The sequence below is a fragment of the Carassius auratus genome, chromosome 26 (genome assembly GCF_003368295.1).
Source record: "Carassius auratus strain Wakin chromosome 26, ASM336829v1, whole genome shotgun sequence".
NCBI lineage: Eukaryota > Metazoa > Chordata > Actinopteri > Cypriniformes > Cyprinidae > Carassius > Carassius auratus.
Window position 1 is genome coordinate 21,964,565 of NC_039268.1, and position 15,745 is coordinate 21,980,309.

Sequence of the window (15,745 nt, forward strand, 5' to 3'; positions counted from 1 at the left end):
GTTTGTGTGTGAAATGGACACTACAGCCTGCGGTAGGTGATGTGATTTAAAATACACGGTTAAAAACAAAGTAATGTCAAGCCCTGCAATCCATCTCTCTCACGCTAGCGCTAATCAACACTCAACGCTCGGAGAAACCAGCATGTGTGAGCGAGCCGTCCGCTAACATATTTTCCGCCTTACGACAAGGGAGGAATCTGTTTGCCTGAGCTCCCTGCACCTGCCCAAGACGTTCGGAAGGAAATTCTTCTCTTGGCTTCTAATTTGACCTCAACTCCTGTGTCTTCCCCTAGAGACAGACGTGCACACACAATACCAAACAGCTGGTGGGTGAGGGCGAACAAAGGAGGGTGTGTTGAATTGTAAGTAACAGGATGAACTTATGACCAGTCAATGAGCGAGAATGGATTAATGGACTGACTAAGACTTATGCCAATGTTCGAAACAATAACCTGCAAAATAAACAAGACCAGGAAATGATAGTTTGTACGTAAACGGATAGACCGATGAATAGGTAGACGGACAAATGGATGACAATAATCAATACATACATGTAGATAGATAGATAGAATATACAGACATACAGGCACAGACAGACTGATAGGAGGATAGACAGATAGATCGATACAGACAGATACTGTGTTTATCTACCGGACTGGATTAATCTATTGCCAATTATGTGTGTAGAATTGGTTAGATATATTCCATCTTTGGCACTAGTTTCAGACACTAAGGCCGTAGGGAAAAGAGGAGCTGATGGAGGCAGAAACAAAATAAGAGTTTCATTTCCAAACACTGATTTCATTAAGGCTCCTGTGTTTCAAGGCAAACAATGTTAAAGCAGAACACAGTCACTGCGCTTTATTTACTTGGAAGCGAAGCGGCAGCCGCAGCCAAAACCCAATATAAAGCAGAGTGAGATGTCATGAGAATGAAAAGAAGTAACAGTGGTTTCTGTTGCCAAGATGAATGAACAAAGAAAAGCACACTCCTTCCTGATAATCTGAATCAAAACATCCTTTTTATAGAGGCAGAACCTCGCCATCTTAAATAAATGAATCCTTTTTAATCATAATTTCACTGTATGTTCTCTAGCAGAGCTGAACGTTCTCAGGAGTGCTGCTTTTATTGGCAGTCGCACGACTGGTGGCTCTCTTGATGCTCTGTTGTCTGTTCCAGCTACATGGAGTCCTCTCTTTAATTTCAGTGATTTGGTCTTGGAAACTATTGTTTTAAATGAGCTGTAATTTCAAACACATGCTGAGATGTAAAGATATAAACTGTACCGAGCGCTGTCCGTTCTCAAGCTCTGTTTGCAGACAGTCGTGGTGTTGTGTAACCTCCTGCCTTTGGCTGATCTTTATCCAATCAAATGCAGGCTTAAGACTCAGGCCGATTAGCTGGTGAGTCTGCTGGGATAGAGCTCTTCACCCTAATCCACCTCCTGCTGAGGCTAAACGGTAAGGAAATTATTCTTTTGTATGCAAATGCAATGACCATATGACGAAAAGCATTTCTAAAGTTTATTACAGTGTTTTCACATAGTGACAAAGGTTACGTGATGTTAAAAGAAGATATTTTTACTAAGATTTTGAGCCATTTGGCAGTAAAACATGGATGTGTTTAATATAGTTTCAGAATTGAATGGTAAACCTATTTTAGTATAAAACAAAATGTTATACTAATAAAATGATATACTACATAATGTAATGCAACTGTGATACAGAGTAATAAAACAAGCCAAAATCCAAAACAATGAAAGAAAACAAAGAGAATGACCCTAACTGACCGCTTTTCGTAAAGAAACAAAGCAGAAATACTGTAACGATATATAAAAAAAACATTTTGTAATGTTTAATTGTGTTTTAACGAAAAATAAATGCAGAGAATTAAAGCGTTTATAAAAGAAATATTGTGAAAACAAACAAAATCTGTTGTTAATCAAAGAACTATTTAAATGTGTTTATTCAAATAAAGCAAAGATAAAATTACATTAAAAAAGTGCTAAAATTACTTAAAGAATTACTAAAATTTAAAAGCTGAATAGAATTGTTTTAAGAAACAAAACTAAAAATAGATTACAAAAGAACATACACATTTTTTTAAATATAATTAAAAACGTTAACAAATACTATAGAAGTATAACTATACTAGTATACTATAATAGTACGACACTAAACAAAGAGAACGATCCTAACAGAACAAAAAACATAAAAATACTGTAATGAAATCTAATGAAACAAAATGGAATTCAGTGTTACGTTAAATAATGAAAGAAATAGAATGCAAGTAGAATGAAACATTTTGAAAAACTAAACACTGTGAAAACAAAACGGTAATAATTTTTAAACCGAAATCAAACACGACGAAACCGAACAGGGAACACAACTTTTCAACAACAGCCCTATACGCAAAAGTTGTGTACAGTCAATGCAACAGAATAAATTTGTAATTTTTTTTTTTTATAAACTGGATTTTTAGTTATATAAAAGAACCATAACATAAAACAAAACAAAATGTAAGTTTCATTCAAACCAGCAACCTTCTGCTCACCAGCTCTGAGCTTGAACCACTACACCACATCACCATCCTCAGGTCTCGGTGAGAATGCTGCAGACTGACTGATTGTGTGTGACTGCTGCATTATGGCTCCTACAGAGGAACACACTATAAAACTGCTCTCTGTGACAAGAGTGATGTGACATTCTGTTTGATGTGATCGGTTTCAGCCTTGAGGAACTTTCTGAAAAGACTGAAACAAGCACTTTTGCTTCTACTGAGTCATACATACACGCGCAGGAAGAGAGAGAGAGAGAAGGCACACAGGGAAATATATGCTAATGTAACGGAGCGCAGTCATTTGAAAGGAAATGGGCCTGAATGAGCACCCTGAGGGAACCACAGCACAAAGTTCAACCCTGAAAAATGTATTTCATTTCATTTAAATAGTCCGCTCTTATGAATACATCGGGGCTTCGGGGCGGCACTGCTGCTTCGGGGAGAGCTGGGAGCCGCAGGGGGGCTGAGGTGGGAGTTTATTTTTGGCGAAAAAATATCAAAACAAGATGTGGCGCTTGAGAAAAGTACAAATACATAATTTCATATGCAAAGGAAAACTTTGTTCAACTCACTCTTATGTCTCATTTGGAGGTGTTTTACAGGTCTAAGTTCTTGAAAATATGCTTTGATGTGGATTTGGGTGGATTTCGAATAGGACTGAAGCTCCAAATCTAGATAAATTATATGATAAAGTCTAAGTAGATTATTACCATATATGACATATCTACTCTACTAAGATACTTCAAAGAATACCATGGCTCTAACTATGGTCTAAAAAAAAAAAGTTAAAAGAAATGGTACTTTTGTTGGTATTCCTTAACATTTAGGTCCACAAGATCTCAAAATGCAGTTTAACCCACTTCAAGTAACTTTCCACCAAAAAAGAAACCTAAATTGAGAAAACAGTTTATGCTAATGTCTCTTTCTTGTGATTATCTTGCGAACATCATTAGGAAATATTTTTTCATTTGAAATTTATTTTGGACATATCTGGTGCTGACAGAAGCTAAGAAGATATTTTGCAGAATATTGGTGTTCAAACAACATAAGGTCCCATAAAATGACTATTTTCAAAACTTCCGATGATGCCAGAATTTGTGTTCTTGGGTGAAAAACCTTTATTTAAAAACAAAACTAAACGCTGCTTTGTTGATCGTCAACTACTGTTATTTTGTTCGATGAAGTGGACATATTCATGAATTGCAAGACATCAATGATGTCATTGCACTTTAAAATTATCTATATAATAATCAGAGTGCCATTAGATTTAAATTTGGCTTTAGCTGGCTTTAGCCCTTTAATGTGACCCAAAACCATTTACTTACATTACCTATGTTTCCATCTACGTAAAAATTTAACATATGCAAAACTGGAACATCGCATAAAACATTTGCGAATAAAGAGTTTCCATCCAACGAGTCAAAGAGAACAAAATCGTCATTTTCTGACACTAAATATCTCTATAAAATTAGAAGAAGCCACTGAATATAATAATTGTAATATGTAAAAAATTACTTGTGGTTCAGACAGAGCAGATGTAATAAATGTGGTTATTGCTTTTAGAGGTGGATGCCTGCTGTTTGGGAAGGCAGTTATGGAAGACAGTAATTACCGTATTTTCCGGACTAAAAGTCACTCTTTTTTTTCATAGTTTGGCTGGTCCTGCGACTTATAGTCAGGTGCGACTTATTTATCAAAATTAATTTGACATGAACCAAGAGAAATGAACCAAGAGAAAACATTACCGTCTAGAGCCACCAGAGGGCGCTCTATGCTGCTCAGTGCTCCTGGAGCCTCTCCCTGAAAACAGAGAGCGCCCTCTCTTGGTTCTTGGTTCTAAATAAATGCGACCTATAGTCCAGTGTGACTTATGTTTTTTTCCTCATCATGACATATTTTTGGACTAATGCGACTTATACTCAGGTGCGAAAATACGGTATACAGAAATACTTTTCAGAAACAACATATAGATGCTGTGAACGAGATCGGTCTGCTGGTTTTTCCAAGTTATCCTATCTCATAGCGCAAAGTCACATGACTTTTTCAATGCACATGGTGGAATTTATTTGGTAAATGTGTTTCCATCTTAGTTTATGCGCATTTTTTTTCTTATCGGATAAAAAGTTGATCCTACTCAGTTGTGCGTAAATATTTTTTTAATGCACATTTTTAGAATTTAAGTGCATCTTGGGGTTTCCATCCAGCAGTTTTTTATGCTATAATCCAAAATATGCATAAAAATATGTGGATGGAAACATAGCTACTGTGAGCTACCAATATTCTGAAGGCCACAGTTGAGCCATGTCATTTCTGTGTATGTTCCTGAAGGAGAATGATTGAAGCACTTAAGAATCTGGGATGTGAGCCAGAATAGCATTCCCAGCTTCCTGTCTGGATCCCGGTCCTCTGAGAGCAGATCAGGTGAATATTACGGGATGAGAAAAGCACTCGGAAGGCAAACACTCATGATTTAATTAGGGGGCTGAAAGAGGATTAAACTGAGCGTGTGTGTGAAGGAAGGGAAGTCCCCTCCACCTTCCCCAGTCTTGTTTTGTTGACTCTCTGGATCCAACAGAGCCACATATGTCCAGCATATGGTACAAGGACATGCAAACCTAAGCACAAGAGAAAATACACACACAAACGCAGGCTTACCTGGGCACGGAGGCGTACAGTTGATCAGAGTTGTTGTATCTGGGGACCATTCGTAGATCAGGCCCTCTGATCTGTGGAGCACAGAGAAATCGAATTAGATTGTCACAATCTAATGTGACATTTAGATGTGGTTTTAAAGGTGAAGAGTGTAATTTCAACAACTGGAAGAAAGCATTAGTGACTATAAAAACCAGTGCATCATGAAAAGAATGTTTATACTTCATTTGTCTGTGTTTTTAATGTAAAAATGTATAGAGACACACATATAAGATTTGCACTTATATACACAACCATTCAAAGGTTTGTGATCTCTTGATCTAAGAGGCAACAAAATCAATAATACTATAAATATTTTTACAGTTTTTGTTTTCTATATTAAATGTATTTTAAGAGGTAATTTATTCCTGTGATGGCAAAGTTGAATTCCCAGCATCATTTCATTATTACGCCATCATTACTCCGCTACATATCATTATCAGTGTTGAAAGCAGTTGTGCAGCTTAATTATTATATATTTTTGTCTGGATTCTTTGGCAAAAAGGAAGTTCAAAAGCAAAGCATTTATTTAAAATAAAATCTTGTAACATTTTAAAAGTTTTTACTGTCCCTTTTGATCAATGGAATGTGTTATTGCTGAATAGAAGTTTAGATTTCCAAATTCCTGAGCAGTAGCATACAAGAAGAAATCTGTTTACGTGAAGAGTGAAACCAATAGGCTTTTGTTTAACAGGTTTATGACTTGGGAAAAAAGTTAAATATGTTTAATCCTAACCTAACCTTAAACAAGTTTGAAATCTGGTTCCATTGACTAGTCGCGGTGTCTCACATACACTACAACGTGGGACTTTTTGTTGCTGAAAACTCAAACTCCGATTTAAAACATCAAAAGGCGATAAGCTTGAGAGTTGTAGTGTGCATTGAAGCTAGAATATGTAATGAAGATAGATCAATTCACATCATGTCTGTATGACGACTATAAATCAGGGAGAGCAAGAGAGGGAGAAAGGAGTAAACAAGAGAGACAAATGATGCAGCTTGACTGATTTAGTAGAGAAAAAGAGGTCAGTTCAGAGAAAGTCTTCATGACCATTTTCCTCACCCTCTGGGTGTAATATTACCCCATCCCCCCATACTTTATAACGTTATACTTAATATATGCAGGATTCATGAATTACCCCGTTTAATACTATAATTACTGTCAGTATGAGCTATTAACTTCAAGTTAGCACGACCCTCAAAGTGCAGAACACAAACTGCCAATGACAAAGATGTTACTTGATTTTTAATGCATTTTCTTGCCTCTGCAAACATGAAGGCAAATTGGTTGCATTATTTTCCCATTACATCTCCAATGGTTTTGTTATGAGGACAATGAATAATTAAAGCTTACGCGACTATTCCAAGACTTTGCAAGCTTGTGTAAGAGAAATAACTTGTGTTAGACACACATGGCAGGGTTTAACAGTAGTCTCATATGACCGCAGTGGGATTGTGGGAGTGCTGCGTGTGGCAGCTCCTGACAGATGAAGGTTAGAGGCATTATGTAAAGAAGGGCAGCTCATTTCTGGGGACTATGTGAGGAAAATGGTGGCATTTGTCTCAATGAGGCATTTATAAGTGCACGTCCTCCCGCGTGTAATGGCGGCCCTGAGCACTACCCTGCATGCTAAGTGTGATCTTTAAACACAAAGGTGTCTCGCAGGGATCGAATGTCAGCGAGAGTAAGAGAGAGAGATGACGAAGTGCGTGCGGCGTAAAGGTCACATTTAGAGAAGCAAGAGATGATTGTGGGAATGATAGACCGCTGGGCACGCCAAATGATCAGAACGATAACAATTCCTCGCTTTCCTCTGGTCCTTTCATTCTTTATTCCGTCTACTCTGGACGTACAGGTGATCAGTCATGTGCTTATTGTCACAGATGGAAATATTTATTCTGTCTCTTCTCTCTCCAACTTTTCTTTCTCCACAGATCAGATCGCACTATTGGTAGAAAAGACCCAAGTTTCCAATGTAGAGGTCAAGCTAGATTTAAAATATTGGAAAATAACACCTCTGATGTAAAACACATCTGAAATAAATGCACATATTTGTTTAAGTAATAAAATGGCAGGATGTTTAAATGCTACCATGTTGCTTCCTTATAGGGCCGGTTATTACAAAACACCAGAGACTCCAGCGATTTTTGGATCCTCCACATTACCCACGTGTTTCCCTTCACTGGCCACAGATGTTATCTCGGGCACAGGCGATTGATCTTCAGCGGGTAATTAGCATTTTAGGCAGAAAGGACAAGACGTGGGCTTGCTGCCAGACGCTTGACTCCAATTGAGAGAGAGAATTTGAAACTTTGCCATGACAGGCTTGGTGGTCCGGGCGAGTTTTACCCTGTGGGGTCAGAAAGGATCAACAAAACCTGCTCAACCCTGTTAAACCTCACCAAAGGCGAGGGGTAGGGGGCAATGGGGCACCATGGCAACCATGCTGCCAAAAACCAGTTGAGTCTTTGCGGTGCTGTTATCAGATCAAAACGGCTGTGTGGACGGATGAAGGAATCGTGCTCTGCTGTGAATGCTGGGAATCTGAGAAACGTGCATGTTACACCAGTGAACTCGACTGAGACTGCAAACACTCGCCACAACAAACGTGTAAACGTTTACAAATAGGCATACGCCACTCATGCGTACAGATGCAGGGAGATTAGACGCATGCGTTTGAGGAGTTTGATTTAACGCAGAGAAGCACATGAAAAGCATGAAGGACAAGGTCACCTAAAAAAAACCTACAAATATATGCAAAGATGCTTGGCAATAAACATCTATACTACACATAGTAATTGAATAATATACAATTTATAAAATGCCAAAAAAACATTGTATCCATACAATTAAATATATACTGTATATACACACCACCTTTAAAAAAAATAAGATTTGTTATATATATATTTTTTTTTGTGTGTTTTTTTTTTTTTTTTTTTTTAAGTAGTATCTTATGCTCACCAAGACTGCATTTATTTGTTAAAAAATCCAGTAAATACAGTAATATTATGAAATATTATTACAATTTAAAATAACAGTTTTCTATTTGAATACGTTCTAAAATGTAATTTACTCCTGTGATGCAAAGCTGAATTTTCGGCATCATTACTCCAAGGCTTCAGTGTCTCATGATTCTTCAGAAGTACTTTTAATATAGTGATTTGCTGCTCAAACATTCCTGGCTTTACAGTTCCGTTAGGACAATTTAATGCATCCTTGCAGAATAAAATTGCCATTTCCTTAAAATAAATCAGGAATGGTGGTGTATTATACGCATGTTGGTTGTGTATTAGACAAACGCACATTCCACTAACTTGACGGGAGCAAATTTAAAGTCCTCAGTAACTTTTGTTCTTTATCATTACTTTTTGGTAATGAGATTCCATTGATTTGGGCTCAGAGTCAAACTTTATTCCAGAGGGAAAAGACAGGATAGAAGTTTTGTGGTTGGACTCCAACAAGCTTATCACACTTCTCAACAAACACAAACTGTGCTCAGCATTTGCCACAAGAAACTCAAGCTGTGAGCAATGTCCCCAAACCTCTGCTGTGCTTCATCACTTCGGCTGAGTGTGTGTGTGTGTGTGTGTGTGTAGCAGACACTGCACCGGACACGCTTATTTTTATACACCACAGCTAGGAAAGCAAGTAAAACAGCCTGGCACTTCATTATAAAATAAGAGCACATTTTCCAAATGAAAAAAAAAAACAACAAAAAAAAACTACAGCTTCTTCTCCAGCTCGTTGAAGTTGAACTGCATTGTGGTTGTGAATAGGATGCAGAAATTGCAATTTGAAAATAAGGAAGTGGAATAAAGATTTGAAAATAAATAAAAAACAACTTGGAATAAGTGTATTTTAAACTATTATAAAAAGTCTATAAGTTTAAGATTCAGTTCATAAAAATAGACTGATCTGTTTAAAATGTTACCAAGATTATTATTTTTATTAAATATATTTATCAGTAAATTATACTGATAATTCCAATAAAAATTTCATGTGTTTAAAGAAAATCCAGAAATTTATTTAACTGCTATCAAGCTATTTTTGTTTATTTATTAATTAAGTTTTAAAATTGTTGGAGTTGTATAGTCCTTATAGAGAGATAGACCTGTTTAAAATCTCACCAAGACACATTAACTTAAATGTATATATTTCTTTATATTTAGTAAATTAACTTTCAGTTTACATAAGATCACTTAATTTCCCAGAATTCCATTACCTACTGAATTTTTCCAAACTGTATTTTTTTTTTTTTTTTAACCAAGTTATGAAAACATACTGTGAAGCTGCTTGGAGGTTGCAGGTTTTTATGACTCCCGATTTAGTAAGTGTTTATTTAAACAAATCATCTACTGAACACAATATCTTGGTTTAGTTTGGTTTAGATGAGGCTCATTTAGTTGGCAAAGCTTTAGTTCAAGTCACTGTTTAAAGTCACTGCAAGGTAGACAGGTTACTTTTTTCAAAGTTTCCACCAAGTCGTCGCCATACTCCACTTCAGTGCTAAAACAAACAGGTCTTAAACAGACCGTGATTCTATCGCTGATGATTCTCTCCCTAGCGTCTCCATGGCCATGGTGTGTGTGGTATTCTGATCTTTGATGTAGTGCTGTCATGGCCCAATGCCCTCTAACGTGCCCTGAGAAACCATGGTCGTGCCGCCCAGACGGCCCAGGCTTGTTAGCAGCAGATGGTGGAACCATTTTGAGAGGGTAATTTAGACACAAGGTTGTAGGAGGCTGGTCATGACCTCTTCATGTATCGAGCTCAACTCAGTGCAAGAGAGCTGCTTTTGCCATCTAGCACTCAAGTGATGTGTGACCCACTGTTTGTATGACATTACACATGAAACTTGACTGGATATGACATGAATAGACTTGTCCTTTAATTAACATCAACTACATTTTCTTTGATTGTAACACTGAACATTATACAGAACAACAATTCCATGCAAAACCACACAGAAGTGGTGCTTCTGAATCAATCCGTGTCGCAGAATGAACCGGTTGAGTGATTCAATAACTTGAAAACTTGAATAAATTAAAAAAATTAGCAACTTATATATATTTATTAAGAAGCATAATAAGACAAATAAAACAGAGATACAAATTAAACTCATTTTTCAGATTACAGCAGGTTTTACTTAACATGTATACATTTATTTAACATCTTTTGTTGGTTAACATTAATGACAGATAGGTATTTATTTGGAATGCTGTTCTCTTAAAATGGAAAGCATACATGTTCACTTAATCCATAACCTACTGTATTTACTTGAGGTACTCTACACGATAAACATTTGGACTGTTGTGTGTATTTGAATGCTGAGAACTGATCGTGTGCTGTATATGAGAACTGAGGAAGTGGAGCATGCACGCGCGAGAGAGAACATTTATGAGCACGATTCCACCTATCCCGCCTGCACTAACTTTAATTTAATCGAAAAATTGTGACTCCCGAAAAAAACTGGACGTCTGGTTACCTATCCCTATCCCTTCGGGTGCTGAGGCCATTGTTTCAGATCGCTAGTTTGCATTTTATTAGTTTATCCATCCACTGCTGCTGCTATACTTACTAGATATGACAACGGCCCTTATCCGATCGCAACCCAGTGACAAACACAGGGACAATAGCCTATAGGATGGATTTTGAATGTCCTCAAAATAACATTATATTCCAGTCTCGTGTTATTATTTTTACCTCGTCAACGTCTCATCTTAGTCACGGGAAAAATGTTTGTTAACGAATATTTTTCATCGTCGTCTTGGTTAACAAAATTAACACTGCTGCTAAGGCATTCTCCATGAGTTCTTGGGTGTTGTAGATAGTTGCTAAGAAGTTCTGTGTGGTGGTTGGTGTGTTTTTCATGGGCATTACTAGGTGGTTGTTAATTGGTAGCTTCTAGAATGTTGATAAGGTGTTGAATACGGTTGCTAGTATGTTCTATGTGGTTGTTTGGATATTCTGAGGGATTGCTAGGGCATCATTGCTAGGTGGTTGAATGGTTGTTAATAGTTGATTTCTAGGGTGTTGCAGATGTTTGCTAAAATGTTATAAGTGATTTTAATACGTGTTTTTTAATAATTTGTTGCTAGTGTGTTTGTGGTGCTTGTTTCTGGATGATTCTAAGTTTTTGAGTAAATCTGTTAAGTGATTCAATTAAGTTCCGAAATGAATCCATATTTTAGAATGCAAAGTAATTCATCGAACCAGTTCTTGATTAAGTGCTTTTGAATGAATCGGGTGAGTGATTCAATGATTGCTTGCTTGCTTCATTTCTGAATGGCTCTGTGTTTGACACCTTTCGACTGTATAAAAGAAAAAAAGAAGAAAATGTTAGGGAAGTCAAAACTGTATTAAAAGCTTTTTATGAATCAAATTTTCTGCTTACTCCTAAACTGCCATAACCCTCCACCAAAGTGCAAAACATTTTTAAGTCCAAATAAAGAATCAGGGACACGGTTATTATTCTGTCCTTGCTCATTTCTCCCCTGAGGTCTCTTGATGGCTCCCTCCCACCGCTCTTTCCTTTTTGTTTTAGTGGCTTCATTCAGATTCCCGACCATGGTTTCCTGCTCTCAAACAAAGGCTACGGCTCTGTGATATGAGTTGGCCTTCCTGCAACACTCGTGTTCGACCTGCCGGTGAAGGTGTGACCTGCTTGCTAGAGCAAAAATGAGTCAAGGCCTGTTGTTCCCCGTCCATCCTTGCATTTCTTGCTTTCCTTCACTCTTAATCTATCTCCGTGAGCTCATGTTGATATGTTTTGACATGCCAAGCACCTGGTTTAAGGATTTGGGATTATTTGTGGGTTCTTTGGAGAGCCACCTAGTCGCTGTCACTCAATCTTTTACACTTGGCCGTCACGGCTGCCCGTCAAGCAGGCGCGTGCGTTTGGAGATGCAGATGCTGGCTTAATTAGACCTGACAGGGCCAGGATGCTCGTCTCAAGCTGTTCTGTTGCGAGGAAGAGAGGATAACAATCAGAATGACAACCGTCTTAATTTTCCATCTTCTCGCTCTCTCTCCTTCTGTCTCTTTTCTTTCGTTCTCTGCATCTGTCCTGTTTCCTCTCTGTCATTGCAAGCTGCTTTTCGCATTTCGCTCTGGATCTGCTGGTCTTGCTTCAGTTTAAAAGTATTAGCATGACTTGTAAAAAATAGAAATGTGCAATATATCTACAATACAGCCTAAGCATTGGAGAAGTGTTTTATTTTTGTATGTTGAAACTTTCCCAACTTCATCTCCCAAGTACAGGTCCAAAAAACCATGAAATCACAAAATAAACTTGGTCAACAAAAAATGGCACAGGTTGCAACCAAGACATAACCCCGAATTCCTGATCATTTTTAGGAGTAACAACATACTTCCTCTCAAGAAGTCACACAATATTCTGTCCACAGCACAGACCTTTAGGGGTTAGTTCAACAACCCTTAATATAAGCAATAGTGACAGTGATGGTTGCACTAATAATAAATTAATAATTATTCCCGGCATTGGTCAAAAAAATTCTACTGGTTCAGCCCTTTTGTGCGAGTATGAGATCATAGATGAGTTGAGACACACACACACACACACCAGTCTGTAATCCAATTAAATTCTTCTGTTGTTAATGAATCATACCCCACAGTCCCTGCTGTGTTTGCGTGTGTGTGTGCGCGGCTATGCCACATGCTAGTCCTTATGTTGGCCTGAACGTCCTTCTCCATTTCTTCTGTTATTCTGACAGCAATCATTCGTCTTTCTTCTATTCATTTCACATTTTCATTCATCTATTTCTGAGTAAACTGCCACTTTTCAATAAAGAAATGACTTCATGTAATGCACGAACATTTTTAAATCTTTATACTAGGGCTGCTCTTCTACAGTCACCATTAAGAGTGTCTCCAAGATAAATCACAACATTGAAATTGATAAAGTGGTATGAACAAATCAACAGAAAAGAAAGGTACTGGCTTGTGTATTTAATTTTGATTCAACAAAACATTGCAAATGACAAAAAAACAACAAGCGTTCAATAGAAAACTTCTATTCTATCAAATTCTAAAATGTCAAAATCGGTTGCAAAGCATTTTAAAAGCGTATGTAAGACTAATCTGATTATGACATTTGCGATGCTTCATGAAAGTGGAAGATTGTCTATGGAAAAAGCAGAATTACTTTTTTGGACCATTCATCAATATAACTAGGGCAACGTCTGATTACTTTAATTAAATATGTTTAATGCCGGCCATAAATATAGTTTAGATTGGTCTGAATAAGAGTATATTTACATAGCCTAACATTATTCATACAGAATTGTAATGAAAAGTTGAATAATGAAAATGTAATAGCTGAATTTCAAAAGGAATGCAATATGATCTACCACTAAAACTGGGATTATTCATTACACCATGTTTTAGAACACATGTGATGTCAATTTGCCTCAATGCATTAAAACTGCATGCACTAATTTAGCAAAACCATCAAAATCTCTAACTCTAACCTATGACCATTTAACAAAAACAAAAGTGTTCCATGCAAGGAAGATCAGACACTGGACACGTCACTTTCCTTCCAGCACCAGAGCTTCTATTTTTCAACCAGTCGTTCCTGGAAATTCTCAATGAAGTTGGCTTTTTTAGCAGATGTGTGTAATCATATAAACTATAATTGTAAACTTTGCTGAGCCCTGGACACAACCTTCAATCTCTGGAAATGAAGTGCAGGACATCTGGGTGGACGGGAGCATGGCTCCGGGCGCTGTAATGACAGAGTTCAGGGATCCAATAAGTGCGTCTAAAAAAAAAGCCTTGGTTCCAATTTAGATCGAGTTTTTGTTTTAAAGTGGCCCAGAAGAGAAGGCTGACTGACACTCTTGCCATTTTCAAACCTTGTGATTTCTAGGAGGGATTTGTGCGTAATTGTACAATTTTCTCATTTCGGTGGTTCCGTCTTGCTTTTCCCCTTCTTTTCCTACTGTTTCAGCAGGTTTCTATTCATATTTTATTGTCTTTCATGCATAATAAATCTCAAATCTCTCACTGTAACTTTTCATAACATCATATTGGTTGCCCCATTTGTCTTTTATTATTTTTTTTATGCAAGATGCAAAAAGAGGGCAAAAACTGTTAAAAGGTAGCAAGCAAGCAGAACAAGTGTTTTTGATACTATTTTAACACAAAAAGGTACAGTTCACCCAGAAATGAACATTTGTCAGCATCTACATTGCTGCTGACTCTCTTTCTTCAGACGAGTACAAAAGACGACACTGGGCAACACTGAACCCCATTAACTCTCCAGTGCATTGCAACTAACTGAAAGTTTAAGTACTAAAACTCTTAAAATGTAATAAATATAGCTACACAGAAATATAAATTAAATATAAAAATTAAATAAAAAAGAAGAATAAATACTATAATAGAATAGTATATAAATAATATTAAAATAAAACTGGTTTGGAGGGACACATGGGAGAATGATGACAATTGGGTAAATTATCCCTTTAAGGGAACGGTTAAATATAGTTGAACTATTCTTTTCAACATGATAATCATGATTCATCTTTAAAAAAATAATAAATAGGTGTGCAATTGTCTATTGTTTTAATTGCATTAATCTAGTTAAATTAACTCTAGAGAATATTAAAATCACTATTGCTGTGGAAAGATAAATCATCTTTGTGGCCTGTCTTATGTTTATGGCTGGAAAGAGAGTGCTAATGAAACTCATGTCTGTGCATCATCAGCATGAATGACAGATTCCCATAATGCAGTGGGAGGAGGCCACCAAATGAGACAAATGCGGGGATCAGACGGCGAGATGTGCATATCTTGCTTCTTTAATGATCCAAAGAGTTATTTATTAATAGTGCTTTAGTTATTTATTAAGCAAAAGATTTGTGGGAGTTTCTGCTGATAAACAGCCCTCGGTTTACACATTAAGACCAAGATGATACTGAGACGTACTGCTGTTGTATAGATGAAAAAAAAAACATGACGCTAGGAGGATTATTGCAGCTGAATTTGCATGTGTGCCCAGCGGTGCAGCGTGTAAGTGCAGGATGTGGAGGGACGGGTCAGATCACTTAAAGCTCTGGGCGACACACACACCCACACAAACTACTACCTAGAGAACATGCTAACTACTCAACATCAGGATCTAAAAATACATGTGGGTTCATGCAGAGCATACCACAAATATAGCAAACCTTCAATTTCACAGCAAACCTTCTCCAAAAAAAGACATAAAGGGGTGGAAATAGAAAGGTGGGGATATATGGAAATAAGTGGTTGTTATATAGTTTGCAGGGCAGAGCAAAAGAGAAACTGACATGATTAAAGGGTGAAAGAGCAACTCAAAGTTGGGTTTGAAAGCTCTGAAAGTTGCTAAAGAATTCACAGATGCACACAATTTCATTTTAACACATTAACGTCTAAGAGTGGCACTTTTAAAAGTGGCACAAAACTGGGCTTGAAACACTTCAAAAATGAATTTATTTCTTAAAA

At 37.1% G+C, this 15,745-nt stretch overlaps 1 protein-coding gene across 2 annotated transcripts in view; it reads right to left on the bottom strand.

Moving 5' to 3' along the window:
* Positions 1–5,027: 5,027 nt before the first annotated feature.
* pard3ba (par-3 family cell polarity regulator beta a) overlaps positions 5,028–15,745 on the bottom strand; it is a 128,658-nt gene continuing 117,940 nt past the window's right edge. Inside the window, exon 24 of one of the 2 annotated variants that reach the window (XM_026204787.1) lies at positions 5,028–5,285. In XM_026204787.1, coding sequence (XP_026060572.1) covers positions 5,211–5,285 — 75 coding nt within the window. In that variant the 3' untranslated portion in view covers positions 5,028–5,210. The remainder of the gene's footprint in view (positions 5,286–15,745) is intronic. The other variant, XM_026204788.1, reaches the window with a different exon arrangement.